The sequence below is a fragment of the Sciurus carolinensis genome, chromosome 3, assembly GCF_902686445.1.
Source record: "Sciurus carolinensis chromosome 3, mSciCar1.2, whole genome shotgun sequence".
NCBI classification, from domain to species: domain Eukaryota; kingdom Metazoa; phylum Chordata; class Mammalia; order Rodentia; family Sciuridae; genus Sciurus; species Sciurus carolinensis.
In genome coordinates, this window is record NC_062215.1 from 66,556,392 (window position 1) to 66,578,853 (window position 22,462).

A 22,462-nucleotide genomic window follows, 5' to 3' on the forward strand; every position below is an offset into this window, starting at 1 on the left:
TGCTCTCAGCTGGATATGCTACCTCCATGTCCACTCTCAGGCTCACTGATCACCCTGACATGTATTCTATGAACCGGCACCCACTTCCATCCTCCAGCTGCCCCTGTCTCCTAAAGACATTAAGAGCTGCCTGGGGTCCTGGCCATCTGTGGAGGGAATAGGAGAAAGAATGTGAACTTTGGAGTCAGATGGGACTAGGTTCAAATTCTAGTTTTCCATTTATGAGCTGTGTTGCTTGGGCAAATCAGAAAGCCTCTTTGAGCCCAAGTTGCCTCATCTCTAAATTGAAGATGATCATATTAAAATGACTGAGGGGATCCAATGAGCCACTATATAAGAACTGTGAAGTGTTGTTGTGTATGAGGCGTGGTTATTGTTGCCCCTCAGGGGTCCAGGCTGGCACTTTCTGGCAGTGCAATGACCAGGCCTAGTGGGATGTCTCCTTCTTGGAGGCAGTTCCTTCTGACCCAGCCTAGAAGCCGTGAGATCCATGGCCTTCTGGGTAAACCAGGGTTTCATTTCACTTTTTTTTGAAGTTCTAAGTTTATCTTAAATTGCTGTTGTCTTGCAGTTTATGACTCACAATGGAAACCTCCGTGTGAAGGCCAAGTTCGAAGCCAGAGTCCCCGCTTTCTACTACATCCCCCAAGCCAATGACTGCCTGTGAGTGGGCAATTCCTTAGGGGCTGGCTGAGGGGTTTTCCTGATCCCACCCTTACCCCTCCTCTGATGCCTTTGTCTGTGGCAATGTCTTCTGTGGACCAGGTCAGCAGGTAGATCCAGGAATGCATCTGATGCCATCATAAATGAATTCTGGTTTAAACTGGGCATGGTGACACTCACCTATAACCTCAGCTACTCAGGAGGCCAAGGCAGGGAGATTGCAAGTTTGAGGTCAGCCTGGACAACTTAGCGAGACCCTGTCTGAAAAAAAATTAATAAAAAGGGCTGAGAATGTATCTCAGTGATAGAGTACCCTTGGATTCAGTCCCTAGTACTGAAAAAAAAAATTCCTGGCTTAAGCCTCTCTCTACCTCTGTTACTTGGTATGCCATTTTCCCTCTTTAGGCCTCAGTTTCCATTGCTGTGAAATGGGGGACTTTCTGTACTGCCTGTCACTCTGCCTCTGATGTTCTGATAGCCTATAGGTGATAGAGGAGAGATGTAGGTGTTTTAGTAGAACAAGTGTGTTTCAGCTACTTCCTGTTTAGTGTTATATCTAGGACTATCCCTCCTAAGTTCAGGTTGACTACAAAAACTTGTTTAAGCTGCAGATCCCTAAATAATAACCATAAACTGCTGGACACAGTGGTGCACACCTGTAATTCAAGCAGCTCAGGTGACTGAGGCAGGAGGATAGCAAGTTCAAGGTCAGCCCCAGCAACTTAGTGAGTCCCTGTCTCAAAATAAAATTTAAAAAGGGCTGGGACTGTGACTCAGTGGTTAAGTGCCCCTGGGTTTAATCCTCAGCATCAAAAATAAATAAATAACCACAAAAGTATTAACAGCTGTCAGGTGCAGTAGCACACACCTCTAATCCCAGCTACTTGGGAGGCTAAGGCAGGAGAATCACATGTTCAAGGTCAACCTCAATAACTTAATGAGACCCTGTCTCAAAATAAAACAAAAAGGACTGGAGAAGTAGCTCAGTGGTAGAGCACCTCTGGATTCATCTGACCGAAGGTTCTCTCTTTTTAGGGTCTTAAAGGAACAATGGATTCGTGCTAAGTATGAGAGACAGGAGTTTATGGCTGATGGGAAAGCTGTCGCTCCCCCAGGTAAGGTTATTTTCATATCTTGTGGGACTGGTGTTCTGATCAGCTCTACAAACAGAACACCTGGCTATTAGGAGCAAGATCCATCCATGAAATGCCTGTTGCTCTGCCCACAGGAGCCAAAGGGTGGGCTCCTCTGCCTTGAAACAGCTAGCAAATCAGCAAGTGGAATCTTATGGTCTGAGCAGCAGAGAAGCATATTGGTCTCAGGTCCTTGCAGGGCCACAGGTGTATGCAGATCTTAGTATGAATTATGGAAAGACTTCTACACTGTGCAGACCCATTAAACAAGGCATCCCTTTCCCTGGTTAATGTCATTCCTGGCACAGCTTATGGCTTGGTGAGGAGCATGGGCTGCCTTTCAGCCTCCCTTTCTGCCATTGTGTGGGCACAGCCTCTTGGGTGACCCTGGATCTATGGCAGTTTTCAGCCCCCTGCCCTGAGTCTAAACTGACAGTGACCCAGAGAGCAAAGTGTACAAGACCACTCTTGGAGGACCAAAGGCAGCCAGCCAATGCTCAACGTTAGCTACCAGGAGCACCAGTTAGTCTTCTAACCACCAAGTACCGTGAGGTCACTCCTTATTTCCAAAGTTTCATTAGACTGATGGCCATGTGAAGTTGGGCAGGACCATACATACTTAGTCCTCTTCCAGAATCAGTCCAGTTTCTCAGGACTTAGACTCCTTAAGGTTTTGTTGTGTCTCTTAGTGAGGCAGCCTGATACCATGGAGAGATAAGAAAGCAAGGTTTTGCACAGTGGGGGAAGTCTGACTGAGATGATAAGCCATGGCAAAGCTGGCCCCAGGCAAGACCCTTGTTCCCTGAAACTGAAATAACCAAGTTAGATTGGAGGTATTTAGGCAACAGGTGAATGGCTCTATCTGCCCCTGAAACTCTGGAGGTTCATGAGCTGCTTGTGCATCCTAAGGTCATGGCTATTCTCTCCTTCTCTCCCTGGTGGTCAAGGTAACCGAGAAGGATTCTTGTGGAAGCGGGGAAAGGACAATGCACAGTTCCTGAGAAGAAGATTTGTCCTGCTGGCAAGAGAAGGTCTCCTGAAGTACTACACCAAGGAAGAGGTAAGAGGTCATGCCTCACTAAAGGCTTCTTGTTAAAGGATGGGTTGTCGTGTGAATAATTTCAGCTCCTTCTCCTTGGTTATACAATCAATCCAGTCTACTAAAAACATACTCCCTGTTCACATAAGATCAACTTAAACTAGTTCATATATATATATATATATATATATATATATATATATATTTTTTTTTTTTTTTTTTTTTTTTTTTTTTGCGGTGCTGGGGATTGAACCTAGGGCCTTGTGCTTGCAAGGCAAGCACTCTACCAACTGAGCTATATCCCCAGCTCAAGTTCATATTTTGATTTGGGTTGGTTTTTGAAACAGGGTATCATATGTTGTCCAGACTCATTTTTTTTTTTTTCTTTTTTTGTATCAGAGATTGAACCCAGGGGTGCTTAACCACTGAGCCATATCCCCAGCCCTTTTTATTTATTTATTTTGAGACAGGGTCTTAACTAAGTTGCTTAGGGCCTCATTTAGTTGCTGAGTCTGAACTTGTGATCCTCCTGCCTCAGCCTCCCAAGCCACTGGGATTATGGGTGTGCACCACCATACCTGATCCCAGGCTGGTCTTGAACTCCTGGGCCTAAGGGATCCTCCTGCTTCAACCTCTCAAGTAGTTAAGAATGTGGGGGTGTGCCTCCATTTCATGCAACTGGTTCATGTTTACACCTCTGATGATCACTTGATTTTATTTCATTTATCTGTTCATTTAAATATTTATTGAGCACCTACTAAGTGGCAGACATCATTCTAGGGACTGGGGACATAGCAATGAACAAAGCATTTTCATAATTTTCATGGAGCTTTAATTCTAGTGGAAAAAGTCAGGAGGCAACCAACACATTATATTCATGTATTTTAGGCGGCAGCGAGTTCTAAGGTGAGAGCTTAGAGGGTGATGAGAGTATGTGTGAGGTTGACCACAGCGTGGTCAGGAAAGGCCTCTCTGGTGACAGGTGAGCAGAGCTCTGAAAAAATGTGAGGAATAAGTCATGTGGGTCTGTGAGGAAGAGAAGAAGGGACAAGGGACACCATGGGCAGATGCCCTGAGCACATCAGGGCAAACATATACACCTTTGTGCCAGTTAGAAAAAAAAAAAATGACCCCTGAGAGGGTGTGCCCCAGGGCCCTGGTCCCAATAAGCAGAAACCTGGACTACAACTCTCACCCCGCATTTTGTGCAGTGCAGAAACTGCTCAACCTTAGGCCACTGCCCTGGCCCTGTGTTGAGTGTGAGGGGCCCAGGTTACTGAGTGAGCAGGGAAAGAATGGAGGGAAATGAAGTCACATAATTGAGGACTTTGTAGACCACAGTAAGATGTGTGTGTGTGTGTGTGTGTGTGACTGGAAATCAAACCCAGAGATTTTTAAGAAACAGGTTTGCCAAGATATAATTTATATGCCATAAAATTCACCTATTTAAAGTATACAAGCAATGGCTTTTAGTGTATTCATTCACAAGGTTGTGTTGCTATCATTACAGTCAATTTTAGGCCAGGGGCAGTGACGCGCACCTGTAATCCCAGTGGCTCAGAGGCTGAGGCAGGAGGATCTCGAGTTTAAAACCTCAGCAAAAGCGAGGTGCTAGGCAACTTAGTGAGACCCTGTCTCTAAATAAAATATAAAATAGGGCTGGGGATGTGGCTCAGTGACCAAGTGCCCCTGAGATCAACCCCCAGTACTCCCCCCGCAGAAAAAAAAAAAAAACCCAAACCCAATAAATTTTAGAACTTTTCATAGTTTCAGAAAGAAACCCTATACCCTTACCATCACCTCTCACCCTGCCCCTACCCCTAGCCCCAGGGCCATCCCTAGGCTGCTTTCTGTCTATAGATTTGCCTATTCTGTCATATCATATTAACAGAATCATGCATTATGTGCTCTTTTGTAACAGATTTCTCTCACTTAGCATAATGTTTTTAAAGTTCATCCATGTTTTAGCTTATTTCAGTATTTCATTTATTTTTCTTGCTGAATATTCTTATATGTATGACAATTTTACTTATTTATTTTGTACTAAGGATTTAACCCAGGGGTGCCCTATCACCAAGCTTATCCCCAACCCTTTTTATTTTGAGATAGGGCCTCACCAAATTTTTGAGACTGGCCTCAAACTTTTGATCTTCCTGCCTCAGCCTCCCAAGTCTTTTGGATTTGGGGCGTATGCCATCTTGCCCAGCAGTATGAGGTTTTCTTTATTCACTCATCAGTTGATGGGAATTTGAATTGTTTCCACTTTGGGGCTATTATGAATAACGCTGCTAGGGACATACGCGTACAAGTTTTTTTGTGAACATGTTTTCGTTTTTCTTGGTTGTACCTAGCAACAGAATTGGGGGTCCAATAGTTGCTCTGTTAACTTTTTGAAGAACTGCCACATTATTTTCCAAAGTGGCTGCATCATTTTACTTTCCCACCAGCAGTAGCTGAAGCTTCCAATTTCTCCACATCCTCACCAACCCTTGCTATTATTTGACTTTCTTTTATTATGGCTAACTTATGAGTATGAAGTAGTATATTGTGATTTTGATTTATATGACTCACGACCAATGATACTGAGCATCTTTTTTATGTGCTTATTAATCATTCATGCATCTTATTTGTAAAAATATCTATGGGATTCTTTTCCCATATTTTAATAAGTTTATTTGCCTTTTATTATTGAGTTGTAACAGATCTTTATATATTCTAGATATAAGTCCCTTATATATGATTTGCAATAATCTGAGCTTTTAGCCAGGTGTGGTAACACATGCCTGTAATCCCAGCAATTAGGGGCAGGGAATTAAGGCAGGAGGATCAAAAGTTTAAGGCCAGCCTGGGCAATTTAGCAAGACCCTGTCTCAATATTTTAAAATGTTGTTTGTGAACATGTGCAACTATGTAACAATAAATGTCACCATTATGTACAACTATAATGCACCAGTAAAAATATGGAAAAAGTAAATAAAAGTGGCTGGGAATGTAGCTCAATGGTAAAGTGCCCCAAAAAAGCCTGGACTTTTGGATTGATATGATCTGGCTTTAACTTTTTAAAAGAAGCATGCTCTAGCTACCGCTGGGGTGAGAGTGGGGGGAAGATGCAAGAGTGAAAGCAGAGAAATAAGTTAGGAATTTATTACACTAACCCAAATGGTGAAAGAGGTGGTCAGATTCTGAACATATTTTGGAAGTAGAGCCAACAGAATTTAGAAGGATTAGATGTGGGGAATGAGAGTAAGAAAAACCAGAGAGATTCCCAGGTTTTTTTTTTTTTTAACTCAGTACCAGGTATGGAACCCAGGGCCTTGCTCACGCTAGGCAAGTGCTCTACCACTGAGCTCCTCCAGCCCCCAATTCCTAGATATTTTGCCCTACAGAACTAGAAGTCTAGATTTGTCATTTGCTGAAATGGGGAAGCCTTATCTCCCTAAGGGGATGATCAAAGGTCCTTTTCAGTTTGAGATGCTTGTTAGTCATCTAAGTGGAAACATTGAGAAGAAAGTTGGAGATATGAGTTTGGGGTTCTGGGGAGAGTTGGGAGCAGGAGTAAGAGCATGCGAACTGATTTAGTACTGGGAGTGCCTGGGATTGCCTAAGCAGTAGGATGTGTGGGAGGGCAGAGTAGCTGTTATCTGTTGCTGAGTAACAAAGCACCCCAAAATACAATGACTTAAAATATCAACTTACTATGTCTCACAATCACATGAGTCAGGAATCTGGGCAGGCCTTGGCTTGTCTAATGTAACATCAGCTGGGCCACAGGACCAAGGAAGCCCTACTCCCATGCCTGGGACCCAGAGAACCCCTGTGGCCCCTCCCGCCCATCAGAGTCTAACTCAAGCTTCTTTATTTTAACCTGTTTGTTTTAGTTTTTGTTTTGCTTTTTTTGTTTGTTCGTTTGTCTGTTTGTTTGTTAGGGATTGATCCCAGGTACACGTTACCACACTGAGCTACATCCTCCAACCTTTACATTTTAAAATTTGAGACAGTGTCTCACTAAATTGCCTAGGCAGGCCTGGAACTTGCCACCCTCCTGCCTCAGCCTCCTGTCACTGGAATTAAGACTTGAGCCAACACATCTGGTTTAGCTCAAACTTTTTTTTGTTTGTTTTTTGGTGTCAGGGATTGAACCCAGGGCCACCTAACCATGGAGCCACATCCCCAGCCCTATTTTAATTTTGTTTTTTATTTTGAAACAGGGCCTCATTAGGTTGCTTGCAGACTTGCTAAATTCCTGAGGCTGGCTTTGAACCTGTGATCCTCCTGCTTTAGCCTCCCAAGCCACTGTGATTACAGGCACATGCCACCATGCCCGGCAGCTCAAACTTCTTTATGGTCTGGCAGCTAACTTCCTCCAAGTAAAAGAAAATGCTTTCAGGCCTCTGAAAGGTTGGGCCAGAAACTGCATTCTGTTGATCAAAGCAAGTCACACTGCCGCTGTAGTTATAGGGGAGGGGAAATAGAGTTCACCTCTCTAGAGAGCATCATGTGCCTCCTGGGAGGAGGAATTGGTGAGGGACATCTTTGGAGGCCAGCTATCACACTGAGCCCTTGGACATTCTCTTATTAGAGGGTAGAAAAGTGAGACGTTTCCAGCAAAGAGGATGTGAAGGAGAAAGTGAAAGAAGGACAAGCTGCCTGCACTTTGGTCCGTTTCCTTTGTGCAGAAACTGTGCCTTATTTCCCCCCTTGCTTTCTGGACAGCCCTGAGCGGTGTTCATCCAGACGGTGGCTGCAGCCTGGGACCAAGTGAAAAATGTTGGAAGGTGAAGAGCATTAACCCTCCAAGTGAGGCTAGGGGTTCCCAGACAGTCTTCCTTAGAAAGCACTGAAAAGCATTGCTCTTTCAACATTTTGTGGAAATGATATCAAAGGCAGGAAGAGAAAGTGCTGCTGCAGTTAGGAGGGGCCCCTCAGCCCCAGCAGCAGCAGTGAGTCCCCCCCAGGACAGGGCCTCAACCTGAGTTGAAAAAAGTTGATCTGCTTTTGATCCTAAGCCAATTCAGTGTCGAACCCACCCACCCCAAGAGAGTTGACTCCCTGTGTTCGTTTTTCTATCTTTCCCAAAATAGAAAAATTTAATTAAAAAGGTAGTTAATTTTTATTTAAAAATTCTGAGTAATACAAAAAAGTAAGCAGGTACAGTGATCTGTTCCTGTAGTACCTGCTACCATAGCAGGAGGCTAGCCCGGGAGGGGGGTCAGCATGGGCAGCACAGCAAGACTCAAAAAAATAAAAAAGTAAACAAAGTAAAAGTAAAACCCAGAAGATATCGCAACACTACAATATCAATACCCAACACCCAGAACATATATATATATATATATATATATATATATATATATATATATAATCACAAGTCAAGAAGAAAAAGAAACTTATTGGTAAATAGGGAAAGAAAATGGACAGGCAGTCACAGAAAAGAAACCCAAAATGTCTAATAAATATAAGAAGAGATGCTCAGTACCTCTGGTAGTAAGGGACATGCAACTTAAAATCACAGTGAGATACACTATGAACCCACCAAAGAGTTAAATTAAAAAAGATTGATGGGCTGGGGAGATAGCTCAGTTGGTAGAGTGCTTGCCTTGCAAGTACAAGGCCCTGGGTTCCATCCCCAAAACCACAAAAAAAAAAAAAAAAGATTGATAACACCAAGCCTTGGTGAGGGTGGGGAGCATCTTGAACTCCCATATGTCACGGGTGGGACTGTACAATGATGCAACCCCCTTGGAAAACAATTTGGCAGTTTTTAATAAAGTTAAATACATTTACTGTATAAACCAGACATTTTCACCTAGATATTTAATTAAGGTGAATAGACACTATATACACAAAAAGTTTTATTGTATTAACCAAAATCTGGGAAGAACTCAAAGTCCATCTACAACTGAATGAACAAACTGAAGAATAGCCACATAACAGAATATTACTCAGCAATAAAAAGGGACAGACTATCAATAAGTTTAATAACAGATGAGTCTCAAAAACATTACACTGAGCAAAAGAAGCCTTAAACAAAAATGCAGTATAATTCAACTTATCTAAAATTCTAGAACAGGCAAAACTACCCTATACTGATAGAAGGGAGATGAATGATTGCTTTTGGGGTAGGGATTGATTGCAAAGGTGCATAAGGGAATCTTTTTCGGTGATAGCATTGTTTTATATTTTTAATTGTTGTAGCGTTTTGGCAAAAATCAAACTATTCTTGCTGGTTATGGTGGCACATGCCTGTAATCCCAGATACTTAGGAGGCCGAGGCCAGAGGATCACAAGTTCAAGGCCAGCCTTAGCAACTTAGCAAGACCGTTTCAAAATAAAAAATAAAAGGGGTTGGGGGTGTAGCTCAGTGGTAGAGCATCCTTGGTTCAATCCCTAGTACCATGATAAATAAATAAATAAATTTATTTACAGTTTATTCTTTATAAATTATACATCAATAAATTTGATTACAGTAGTTTGGGAGGCTGAGACAGGAGGATCATGAGTTCAAAGCCAGTCTCAGCAACTTAGTGAAACCCTAAGCAACTTAGCAAGACTGTGACTCTAAATAAAATATAAAAAGGGCTAGAGATGTGGCTTAGTGGTAGCCCGCCCCTGGGTTCAATCCCTGGTACCAAAAAACATTTTTTTGAGTAAATGAAAATTAACAATGAGATACAATTTTATATCCATTATTTTGGCAAAATCTTTAAATCTGTCAGTGTCGAGTGTTGGTGACAATCTAGGGAAAGGAGAACCTTCCATGTCATTGATGGAAGTAAATATACCAATAAATGTAACAACCACCATGGGAACCATCTGCAGAATAAGTTGGCCATTTCTAGTAAATTTAAGATATATGCAGCTGTCAATTAGCAATTCCACTCTTAAGTATATATACACTGTGACCTACTGAAACCCTCACGGATGTATACCAGGGACACGAACTGATTGTAGCATTACTTATAGTAGCAAAAAAATCATAAAAAATCTCAATATAGGTCAATGCAAAATAGACAGGTAACTCTTGGTATAGTCATCTTCAGGGCAAAGTAGATTGATGTATCTCAACAAGGGTGTATCTCAAAATATAACACTGGGCTGCAGTTGTGGCTCAATGGTAGAGAGCTTGCCTAGCATGTGTGAGGCACTGGGTTCCATCCCCAGCACCACATAAAACAAAATAAACAAAATAAAGGTATTGTGTCCATCTACATTAACAGCTACTACAAACAGTAAGATAGCTCAATTAGATTACCAAGTACAAAATCAACATACAAAAATCAGTAGTTTACATATATTCAAACAATCTTTTGGAAGATTTAATGGAAGAAAAGATTTCATACATGGCAGTAACAAAAAATATATTAATATGTTTGTCAATAAAAATGTGAGACCTCTTAAAAATAAAGATTAAAATAACACTGAAGGCAAAAAAATAGCCTTTCTACAAATAGAAGGACCAAATTATTGTGTAAATTAATTTGTAAATTTAACAAAATTTCAATGAAAACTTAACAGTTTTAAGCTATATTACCTGATGCTAAATTTAGTGAAAAAAATAAATGTAGAAGTGGGACCAGAACTAGAACACATTAAGGCACTTTTAAAAGCCTAAATAATTTAAGAGTATCATACTGATCTATTAGCAAAACAGAATGTCCAGAAGTAAGTACACTCAGATACATATAGAAATTGAATGTATAAAGAGGACATCATCTCAAATCACTGGGAAAAAGAAGTAGTCAAAAAATGTTATAGGGATAAGTAAAGTAATCTCCCTGCCTTACCTCATATACCATGATAAATTCCATGTGTACCAAAGATATTTTTAAAATAACACAACCATTAAATAATAAGAAGAAAACCTGAAAATTTTTCTTTACAAATCTGGAGTTAGCAAGAACTATTTAACCTTTCATGACTGAAAATCCCCAAGTCATAAATTATTTCACTGGTACTATTTGTTACATAAAAGTCAATTTTTTATGGAAAGAAGCATCATAAACAAACTTTAAAAAAAAAAAAAGACAACTAAGGAGATATTTACAGCTCATATCACAAAGAGCCATCCTTCCTAACATGTAAATTGACAAAATCATAACTCTTTTGAAACATAGAAAAAGGAAATGAAATTTGCTATTAATAAACAAGATAGTTAATGTCACTCTTAAAAAAGAGAAATGTAAATTAAAACTGAAGATGGAAGACCATTTTCTCTCTCTCCATTGGCAACAATCCAAAGTTAGCTAACATACTCTATTGATAGGATACTGGAAGGGAAAGCATTTTCTCATGCATTCTGACAGCAGTGTGTTAAAGTCACCCAGAATTATTGTGTTGTGGTCTATTTGATTCCTGGAATTGAGGAGGATTTGTTTGATGTACAAGGATGTGCTGTTGTTTGGGACATAAATATTTACCATCGTTATCTTCCTGGTTTATGGTTCCCTTAAGCAGTATGAAATGTCCTTCTTTATCCCTTCTGACTAACTTTGGCTTGAAGTTCATTTTATCTGATATAAAGGTGGAAACCCCACTTTTTTACTGAGTCTGTGGGCATGGTAGGTTTTCTCCCATTCTTTCACCTTTAGTCTGTGGATGTCTTTTTCTGTGAGATGAGTCTCTTGAAGGCAGCATATTGTTAGGTCTTGCTTTTTAATCCAATCTGCCTATCTGTGTCTTTTGATTGATGAGTTTATGCCATTAACATTTGGGGTTATTATTGAGATAGAATTTGTATTTCCAGTCATTTGGGCTTATTTTTGGTTAACTTGACTTGGTTTCTCCTTTTTTTTTTTTTTTTTTTTTTGGGTGCTGGGGATCGAACCCATGGCCTCATGCTTACAAGGCAAGCACTCTACCGACTGAGCTATCTCCCCAGCCCCATGGTTTCTCCTTTGATTGGCTTTTCCTTTAGGGTAGTTCATCCCTTTGCTAATCTACATTGTTTTTTATTTCTTCCTCATGGAATATTTTGCTGAGAATGTTCTGTAGTGCAGGTTTTCTATTTGTAAATTCTTTTAACTTTTGTTTATCATGGAAGGATTTTATTTCATCTTCAAATCTGAAGGTTAGTTTTGCTGGGTATAGGATTCTTGGTTGGCAACCATGTTCTTTCAGAACTTGAAATATGTTTTTCCAGGTTCTTCTAGCTTTTAGAGTCTGGGCTGAGAAATCTACTGATATCACTATTGGTTTCCTCCTATATGTAATCTTTTCTCTCGCAGTCTTTAAAATTCTATCTTTATTTTGTATGTTAGGCATTTTCATTATAATGTGCCTTGGTGTGAATCTGTTGTAATTTTGTGCATTTGGTGTTCTGTAAGCCTCTTGTAGTTGATTTTCCATTTCATTCTTCAGGTTTGGGAAATTTTCTGATATTATTTCATTGACTAGGTTGTTCATTCCTTTGGTTTGTATCTCTGTGCCTTCCTCAATCCCAATAATTCTTAAATTTGGTCTTTTCATGATGTCCCATAGTTCTTGGAGGTTCCATTCATGATTTCTTACCATCTTCTCTGGTCAACTTTATTTTCAAGGTAAAATATTCTGTCTTCATTGTCTGAGGTTCTGTCCTCCAAGTGATCTGTTGGGGATGCTTTCCATTGAGTTTTTTATGTTTTATTTTTTCCTTCATTTCAAGGATTTCTGTTTTTTTTTTTTTTTTCAGAATCTCTATCTCTTTGTTGAAATGATCTTTTGCTTCCTGCAGTTGCTCTTTTAACTGTTTATTGGCGTGATCATTCATTGCCTGCATTTGCTCTCTTATCTCATCCTTTGCTTCGTGAATCATTTTAATTATGTTCTGAACTCCTTTCCTGACATTTCTTCCACCATGCTGTCATTGTATTCTATTAGTATAGAATCTTGATTTGTTTGGAACACTTTCTTCCCTTGTTTTTTCATGTTGTTCACGTATCTTCCCCGCTACCAGTGCAGATCTGGGGTTTTACAGTTTCCCCCCATAGGCTATAGTGACCCTGTAAGTTTCCAAAACCTCTTCTTTAAGGGGAAGATCAATATTAGCAGCACCCAGTAAGACAATATGCATCCCTAAACCAAATATGCCCTATGAAGATGTTAACAATATTGTTATAATAAACAGAGAGGATGAATTCAATTATTATCTACAGTATAACTAATAGATTTGCATTGAGGTCTGCAGTTTCTAATGGTGGACAAAGAGGATAGGGAGGGGTGTAGGATGTAACTGTTAATGGGATAAGAAAAGAGTATATAGAAGTACTAGATCATAGGAAGAGCGAAAGCAGAATCAAAAAAAGTTGGTTGTTAGCATGAGAAAAGGGAGAAAGAGACTCTGAGGAAACAGGTAAACAAAAGGAAAATAGAGTGAGAAAAATAAAGAAATAAAAACTTAAAATTTTTCAAAAAGTAGAAAAAAAAATCTACACTATAACAATTATATACTATTCAAACCTCCCAGTCTTTAGTAACCTGATGCATGAGAGGTACCTGACAATGAGCTTCCAGTCTCCAGCAGGTGTCTCAGGATGGGATTGGCCCCACCTAAAGATGGCTGCTTCCACTTCCAGGATAATCCAAGATGGCTGCACTGCCTTCCAAACATGTTGCCAATGGGGAGCTGCAGTGCGGGGCACAGACCCCGAGTCTGTGTGGGGTGCTATTGGTTGAGCTGGGGGTTCCTGGTGGCAGGGCGTGGTTAGTCGGGCTGGGGTCCTGCATGTCCTGGCTATCCCAAAATGGTGGCAACCACGTGTAACCAAACCTATGGGTATCTTGACAGTTGACTTCCAGGCAACAGCAGGTAGCTGGTGATCCAATGGTGGTCTGCAGGCAGTCTGCAGGCTACTGGAAGATGATTGGCAGGTGGTCCTTGGGCAGTGGGTGATGGGTAGGTGAAAGGCAGGTGATGGGCAAACAAGAGGCAGGCAAACGGGCAAATGGTGGATGATTGGTGGCAGTCAGTGAGCCATCTGCACTCAAAAAGTAGGCAATATACTGGCAGACAGTGGGTGACTGAGGTGGACAAATGGGGTAAACAGCAGGGGATCAATGAGTAGCAAAGACTGCCTCACAGAGACATAGATTTTCTCTGCTTGAAACCTGAGTTATGGAGCAACAAGGAATGCAGCCTCCCTCTAGTCTACCATCTTGGAGCTCCCTAAAAATATTTTTTTAAAAAATATAAAACTGAGTGACAAAATCAAGGCACAGAATGATGCCTATGGTAAGATACCACTTGTGTAAATTAAAACCTCATCAGACTATATTATAAATTGTTCACAGATATATGCATATGTGTAAGTATATACAAGTATGAAAAGAAAACTATAAGGATACACTTCAAGTATTCTTCTGCACGGAAGTAAGGAATTGGTTTAAATAGTAATTTTTTTTTTTTTTAAATATTTTTAGTTGTAGATGGACAACTAAAAATTTATTATTATTATTTTTATGTGGTGCTGAGGATCAAAACCACTGCCTCACACGTGCTTGGCAAACACTATACCACTGAGCTATAACCCCAGCCCAGTAATGTCTTTCTGTGTGTGTGTGTATGTGTGCGGTACTGGGGATTGAACCCAGAAACTCATGCATGCTAGGCAAACACTGAGCTATACACCTGCCTTTATAATGTCATGTTTACTTTCTAAAAGTTAGGGAAAATATTGACAAAATTTAGCTGAAATTTTTTGTATTTTTAGTGTTTCTTATACTATGTCTATTTATTTATTTTTAATTTATCCTAATTAGTTACACATGACAGTAGAATGTATTTTGACAGATTGTACGCAAATGAAGCATAATTTCTCATTCCTCTGGCTGTACATGGCGCAGAGTAACATTGGTCGTGTAATCATACGTGTATATAGGGTAATAAAATTATGGAACGCTTCACGAATTTGCATATCATCCTTGTGCAGGGGCCATGCTAATTTTCTCTGTATTGTTCCAGTTTTAGTATGTGTACTGCTGAAGCAAGCATTCATGCTGAATTTTTAAGCCTTTCCATAATCTTCTGAGAAAACCATTGTTACAAGTACTGATATAACTCTTTTTATTCACATTTAACATACGTTATATATTTAAAAGGTTTATTTATGTGTGTGTATATAATTTTTGTTAATAGCATCAGTTTAATTAATATAATTATAAATTAACTTATGAGCATAAATTACAGTCAATTTTTATTATTGCTATGACCAAAATACCTGACAAGAACAACTTAAAGTTGGAAAGATATATTTTGGTCCATAGTTTTGGAGGTGCTGAGGCAGATGGAGGCAACTGCAGCAGAGATGGTGGAGGTGGTAGCAGCAGAAATCACCCTTCATGGTCTCTTAATATCTTTTCTCCATTGTCAACTTTATTTTCAAGGTTATACATTTTGTCTTCAGTGCCTGAAGCTCTGCCTGTGTTCCAAATGGTCTGGTCTGCTGATGGTGCTTTCCAATGAAGTTTTAATTCAGTTTATTGATTCCTTTATTTTGAGGATTTCTGTTTGATTTTTTTTTTTTTTTTTTTTTGTTGTTGTTGTTGTTGTTGCTGGGGATCGAACCCATGGCCTTGTGCTTGCAAGGCTAGCACTCTACCGACTGAGCTATCTCCCCAGCCCTCTGCTTGATTTTTTTTCAGACTCTCTATTGAAGTGATATTTCACTTTCTGTAATTTCTCTCTGATTTCACTCCTTTCATCACCATTTTCCTTGTAAATTAGTTTAACTATGTACATTCTAAACTCCTTCTCTGACATTTGTTTCTTCCACTGTGGTGTTGTGGAGTATGTTATTGGGGTATCTTGGTTTGTTTGGGGCAATTTGTTCCCTTGCTTTTTCATGTTGTTTGTGTGTGTACCCATCTAGCAGTATCGATCTGAGGCAGTAGAGTTTCTACCTTTGGACTTACAGTGTCCCTGAAGGTTTCCAGTACCTCACCATTTAGGGAGAGACAAATAATAACAACCAGTGCAAACAATATACAGGATTAAACCATATAGTTCCTGCTATGATGTCAACATTGTTATTTATCAAAATAAACAGAAAGGATATGATCTGTTATTAGTCAGTAAAAACAGTAAGTTTGCATAAGTGTTTAAAATTTTGAATGAAGAGGGAGAGAACAGAAACGATGTAGGATGTGATGACTAGGATGAAAGGAGAGAAAATAGAAGTAAAAATTTAAAGGAAGTGTGAAAGAGAGAACAATAGAGATCGTTAGCAGAAGAAAAGAGAGAAATAGAATCAAGGGAAACAGATAAGTAAGAGAAAAATATATAAAACAAAAATTTTTAAAAATGAAAATAGAAGAATACAAGAACAAAACTGAAATATACTGATCAAACATCCTAGTCCTCAAAATACTGATCCATAAAAAATAACTGCTTTCAAAGAATGACAGAAATTAGAAAAAAGAAACAAAGATGAATGTGTATAAGTGTTCATAAATCATTCAGTTGACAATTGAACGAGAAAAGAAAAAAATAAAAAATAATTTAAAATTTTTAAAAATGATCTTTATGAAAAGTTAAAGAATTATTTCCATTGGATTTAAAAGTTCCTGGCTCCCCTCTCAGCATATTAGGTGGGGTTTCTGGAGTGTGAGAGGAAATCTGGTAAGTGGATCTTCTGGAGGTGGGGTTTAGACTTAGGGAGGCTCCAGGTTCTTTGTTGAATGGCAATTGGTCTGAAGATTTTAAATCAGCACACCTCCACAGCCCAGAAGTTGCCACTCCACGCTGGGAGATTGCACCCCAGAGATCTCCCTGGGTTCATCTCCTGCAGTGGAGGACCCGTGTTTCCTGGTCTCTCCAATTCAGTCTCCAAACTCAATCACTCCTGCACCTGCCCTTTCAAATTCTGGATGGACTTGTTTCTCCCAGCTGATCCTGCAAGTGGCCTGACTGGATTGGGGCAGAGCCAGGTGGGTTTCCATGACCTACATTCCCCAGTGTAAACCCCTCTCCATGTTTGATTTTTTTCTCCTGGTCACTTAGGCACACCCTATGTCATGAGGTGTGGGTTTGCCAGGCCTGTATTTTGGGCCAAACTCAGTTTACCATAGTTGGTTCCCCCAGCTGCCACCCCTGCACCACAGCTGCAGAATGGTTCCTTCCTCTGTCCTGCACAGGCAGCTGGGGCTGATGTGATTTCTTTCCTGAACAAGGATATTGTGCAGCACACCCTTCAGGTTAGTCAGGCGATGTCTTGATCTCTGATCTCTCTGTACCCAGACATGCCTCAGGCCTCCTAAAATTGTGAATTCCTTTAATTCCCTTATCCCTCTCTTTTTTTGTGGGGGGAGGGGCACCACTCCAACAGGCTCTGTTGGTAACGGCAGTGGTGGCAGCAGTGGCACCAGGGATGGGGATTTCTTTCTTATTTTGTTATATCCAACCTCCTGAGTCCCTGATCTACTTTGAATGTCCAGAATTAATTCCCAATAAAGCCCCCCGCTTTTTTTTTACCCACTTGCTGAGAAGCAGCTTATCTGCTTTCTTGGTTTTATGCTACAGAGTAGCCAGGAAAGCAACCTCCTCTATTCTGAGTTATCTTGAAAACTCCCCCGCCACACACACCTGCTTATATCTGGGTTTTTTTTTGTTTTTGTTTTTTCTTTTTTTCTTTTTCTATTTGTTTGGCTTCCATGGATGATTTACTCCAGAAAAAGTTCTATGGCTAAAAAGTTTGAAAAGTCCCAAAGTTAAGACCTTTCCAAACCCCCTTCTGGCTCAGAGGTCAATCCAATTAGGGAGGGGTAAATGGGATGACTGAGTACAGGTGATCAGTAGAATATCTTGCCTTTTGATATCAGAGCAAGAACATTTTTCTCCCATATTTTTATTGGTGCATTATTGTTGTACATAATGGTGGAATTTGTTGTTACATATGTGTACATATACAAAATAAAACAACATAATTTGACCAATACCATTCTCCAGTATTTCCCCTTTCCTTCCCTTCCTCCATCCCTTTGGTCCCTTTCCTCTACTCCATTGATTTCCCTTTAATTTTAATGAGATCCACACCCCCCCCCACATACACATCTTTCTTTTCCTTCTTCCTTTCTGGTTTCCACATATGAGAGAAAACATACAATCCTGGACCTTCTGAGTTTAGCTTATTTCACTTAAATAATGTTTTCAAGTTCCATCCATTTTCCAGCAAATGACATAATTTGATTTTTCTTTATGGCTGAATAAAACTCCACTGTGTATATAAACTACATTTTCTTTATTCATTCATCCATTGATGAATACCAAGACTGGTTCCATAGTTTGACAATTGTGAATTGTGCTGCTATGAACATGGGTGTACATGCATCATTATAGTATGATGACTTTAATTCTTTTTTTAAAATATTTTTTAGATCTTTATTTTCATTCATGTATTTATGTGGTGCTGAGAATTGAACCCAGTGCCTCATACATGCTAGGCAAGCGCTCTACCACTGAGCCACAACCCCGGCCCTGACTTTAATTCTTGAGGATAAATACTGGGGAGCAGTATAACTGGGTCATATGGTGATGCCATGCCTAGTCTTCTGAGGAACCTCCATACTGATTTCCATAGTGGTTGCACTAACTCACAATCCCACCAACAGTGCAAAATGTTTCTTTTTCTCCACATCCTCTCTAGCATTTACATTCTGACTAGTGTGAGATGACATCTCAGTGTGGTTTTGATCTGCACTTTCCTAAATTGCTAATAAGGTTGAACATTTTTTCCTCTGTTTGATCATTTGTATTTCTTTTTTTTATTTTCTTTAGTTGTCAATGGACCTTTATTTTACTTATTTATATGTGGTGCTGAGAATTGAACCCAGTGCCTCACATGTGCTAGGCAAGCACTCTACCACTGAGCTATAATCTCAGCTCCAGCCAATTAGTATATCTTCTTTTGACAAGAGTCTACTTAGTTGATTTGCCCATTTATTAATTGGATTATTTCTTGGGTTTTTTTTTTTTTTTTTTTTTAGTTCTTTATGTATTTTAGATGTTAACTCTCTTTTTGGAGAGTAACAGGCAAAGATTTGCTTCCATTCTGTAGGTTCTCTGATAACATTCTTAATTGTTTCCTTTGTTGCGCAGAAGGTTTCTAATTTGGTGCTATCCTTTATTAACTCTTAGCATTATTTCTTGAGCTGTAGAAGTCCTATTGAGAAAGTCATTGCAGTGTTGTTGACCCTAAGTTTTCTTCTAGGAGTTGCATAGTTTCTGGTCTAATTCCTAGGTCCTTGATCCATTCTGAGTTGACTTTTGTGCAGGGTGAAATATAAGGGTCTTATTCTAGAACCTTATCTCTTACGAGTTGTCCCAGCACCATTTGTTAAAAAGACTGTGTTTTCTCACGTGCAAGTTTTTGGCACCTTTGTTAAGGATCAGATGACTGTATCTATGTGGGTTTGTCTCTGTATCTTCTATTCTGTACCATAGGTCTGTGCATCTGTTTTTATGCCAGTACCCTGCAGTTTTGGTTACTATAGCTCTGTAGTATAATTTGAAGTTAAATATTGTGATGCCTCCAGCATTGATTTTTTGCCTTAGAATTACTTTGGCTATTCTCAGTGTTATATTCTTCCAAATGAATTTTAGGACTGCTTTTTCTAGTATTCTTGGTATTTTGATGGGGATTGCATTGAATCTATTTATTGCTTTTGGTAGTACAGCCATTCTGACAATATTGATTCTGCCCATTCATGAACATATTCTTTTGTCTTGTTTAGTTTCTTTCTTCAATGTTCTATAAATTTTCACTGTAAAAGTCTTTCACGTCCTACATTAGATTTATTCCTAGGTATTTTTTTTTTTTAAAGATATTGTGTAACTCTTGTAACACATTGGTTTTTTTGAAGCCATTCATTATTGGTATATTGGAAAGCTATTGTTTTCTGTACATTGATTTTGTAACCTGCTGCTTTGCTGAATTTGTTTCTTAGATCTAGCAGTCCTTTGATAGGGCTTTTTGGATCTTCTAAGTATAGAATCATATCATCTGCATATGTTAAACCATCCTTGTCATCCTTGGTCTTCTTATTGTGTTATCAAATACAATTCACTTATATTCTATTAAGGATTTTTGCATCTGTGTCAGAGCAAGAACTTTAAAGTCCAGAGTTACACATTGTTTTTTTGTTTGTTTGTTTGTTTGCATTAAGGGCCTTGGTGAAGGTGATGAGAAGTCACCTGTTGACTCTCAGCAACTTGAGTATCTTCTTTCTCTGTTTCAGAGTAAAGGCCCCAAAGCTATCATCAGCATCAAGGACTTGAATGCTACTTTCCAGACAGAGAAGATTGGGCACCCCCATGGGCTGCAGATCACCTACAGGAGAGAGCACCACATCAGGAACCTGTTCGTGTACCATGAGAGTGGGAAGGTGAGATGGCTGGAGTCCCAACCCACTGCCAGCCCCGCTCACCCACCCTTGCTCATTTCACAGTGCTCAGCTGCCTCTTGAGACTTGCTGCTGCCGCTTGCCTTAATCTATTTTCAGTTTCCAATATGAGACAGAGCTCTGAGGAAGGCAGAGTGAGATGTGGGAGAGGAACCCGTCAGGCGCCATGGTGGTGGACAGTGCACAGTCACCCATGGGAGTCCAGTTAGCAGAAGGGACTGTGCCCAAGGATGGTAAATCCAGGTAGGGCCAGAAGTTCTGAATATAGAAGGAGGAATGGCTAAATCAGACGAGGACCTTTCTGCTCAGCTGCTGTCCTGGGTCAATAGCATTGGCATCACTTGGGAAGTTGTTAGCACCAAAGTCTCAGGTCCATCCCAGACTTACTGAATTAGAAACTTCCCTTTAACAGGATCCTCAGGTGATCCCAAAGCACATGATAGTTTGAGAAGTATTACTTAATGGTCTACAGATCAGCCCAGAGAAGAGAAGGCCAATAGTCCAGGTACAAGAGAGTAAGCAGGGTCAGATCCTGACCACATGACGGGGCAGGGAGCAGAGAGGCTAAGTGGGGGTGGAGGGAAGTGGGAGCTCACATTTTGTGAGTGTCTATTTACACTGCTGATCTTGGTGATTGCTATACAGCATTTTTTTTTTTTTTTTCAATGCTAGAGATTGAACTCAGGGCCTTGTGCTTGTAAGGCAAGCACTCTACCAACTAAGCTATATCCCCAGCCCCTATTTTTTTAAAATTTGTTTTAGATGTTGATAGACCTTTATTTTATTCATTTATTTATATGCAGTGCTGAGAATCGAAGCCAGTGCCTCACGTGTGATAGGCAAGCGCTCTACCACTGAGTCACAACCCCAGCCCCTACGGCATTTCTTAATCCTCATAACAACCATGGAAATGTCTTGCCCCTTGCTCCTGAGGCATGGACCTTTGTGTCACACAACCAGTGATTCCTGGATCCTGCACCCATTTTACCACCCCATGTGCCTCCGTTGGTGGCATAACCTTTAGCGGTAGGAGTCAGGAACCAGATGCAGGGACCAACCCTTCCTGAGACTCACACTGGGATGATGACCATGGGTCACCCCGTCAGCAGCCTTCACAGACTCCTTAGTCGACTCCATAGTCTCCCCAGGTGCCTGGTGGCAGCAGTTGGGAGTCAGAGTTAGAGCCCTTTCTCTGCTGCTCTCTGCTGTGTTGCTGAGGTGAGTCCTTTCCCTCTCAAGTCTACTTGTTTTTGGACTCTGGCACCCATCTCTCAGAGGGACTTTAAGGGCCGAGTGACCATGAACCATGGATGTGAAAGTATTTCATAACCATTATATGTATTACAAACTTGTTACAGTTGTTATTTGCTCATGATTGTAGCACATGTAAAGGGCAAAGTCTTATGGTCAAGTTCACATCTGTGTCATTTATTCATTTACAAACTCACTCTTTAAACAAATTCTTATTGAACCCCTGCGGTGTCTAGGGTTCATCATAAATGGGGTAGAGTCATCGGTCTCCCAGTCTAGGGAGAGAGAGGGACAGGGAACCAGGTACTGACTATGCCCTGTGATAGGTGGGGGTCATGCTGGGGACACACAGAAGATGTGGAGCAGGGAGAGTGTTGAAAAGGCTTTCCAGAGGAAAGTTTCTACTTAAGAATTGGGTGACTCTGCTAAAAAGGAGCACACCGCCATGGTGTAAAGGGCATGGTGGCCTGGCCTGTAATCCCCGTGGCTCAGGAGGCTGAGGCAGGAGGATCATGAATTCAAAGCCAGCCTCAGCAACTGAGTGAGGCCCTAAGCAACTCAGTGAGACCCTGTCTCTAAATAAAATATAAACAGGACTAGGTATGTAGCTCAATGGTAAAGCACCCCGGGGTTCAATCCCCAGCACCTAAAAAAAAAAAAAAAGAGCATACTCAATCTGGTTTAAAGGAGCACGAACAGAAAGGGTACAGAAGTATTGCTGGACCTCCTGGGCCTGCTGAGAGATTAAAAGCAGGCCTCCTGAGAGAGAGACAGAGAGGCAGAGAGAGGAAGAGAAAATGACAGGAGAGAAAGGGTAAAAGAGGGAGGGACAAAGTATACTCTTTTTAACAGGTATGACCAGGGGTCAAGTAGTATCACACTTTTTTGTTTCTCTAAATTCAAGGGACTCATTTTCAAGATTAGCAAGAAATGTGAATCAGTCATCTCTCTTGTCTCAGGGCCACCAGTCTATGACTGGAGAGACCTTATAAAATGGTGACCTGGA

The 22,462-nt window shown here is 40.4% G+C and overlaps 1 protein-coding gene and 1 non-coding gene across 3 annotated transcripts in view; one reads left to right on the forward strand and one right to left on the reverse strand.

Annotated features, from left to right (window-relative positions):
* Adap2 (ArfGAP with dual PH domains 2) overlaps positions 1-22,462 on the forward strand; it is a 31,455-nt gene that overhangs the window by 2,186 nt on the left and 6,807 nt on the right. For both annotated transcript variants that reach the window (XM_047546830.1, XM_047546829.1), the window contains exons 3-6: positions 572-663; positions 1,699-1,778; positions 2,744-2,856; positions 20,041-20,187. In XM_047546830.1, coding sequence (XP_047402786.1) covers positions 572-663; positions 1,699-1,778; positions 2,744-2,856; positions 20,041-20,187 — 432 coding nt within the window. The remainder of the gene's footprint in view (positions 1-571; positions 664-1,698; positions 1,779-2,743; positions 2,857-20,040; positions 20,188-22,462) is intronic.
* LOC124981455 (U6 spliceosomal RNA) lies at positions 14,694-14,796 on the reverse strand. Its single transcript, XR_007107979.1, has one exon. It is a non-coding gene; the product is annotated as a U6 spliceosomal RNA (small nuclear RNA).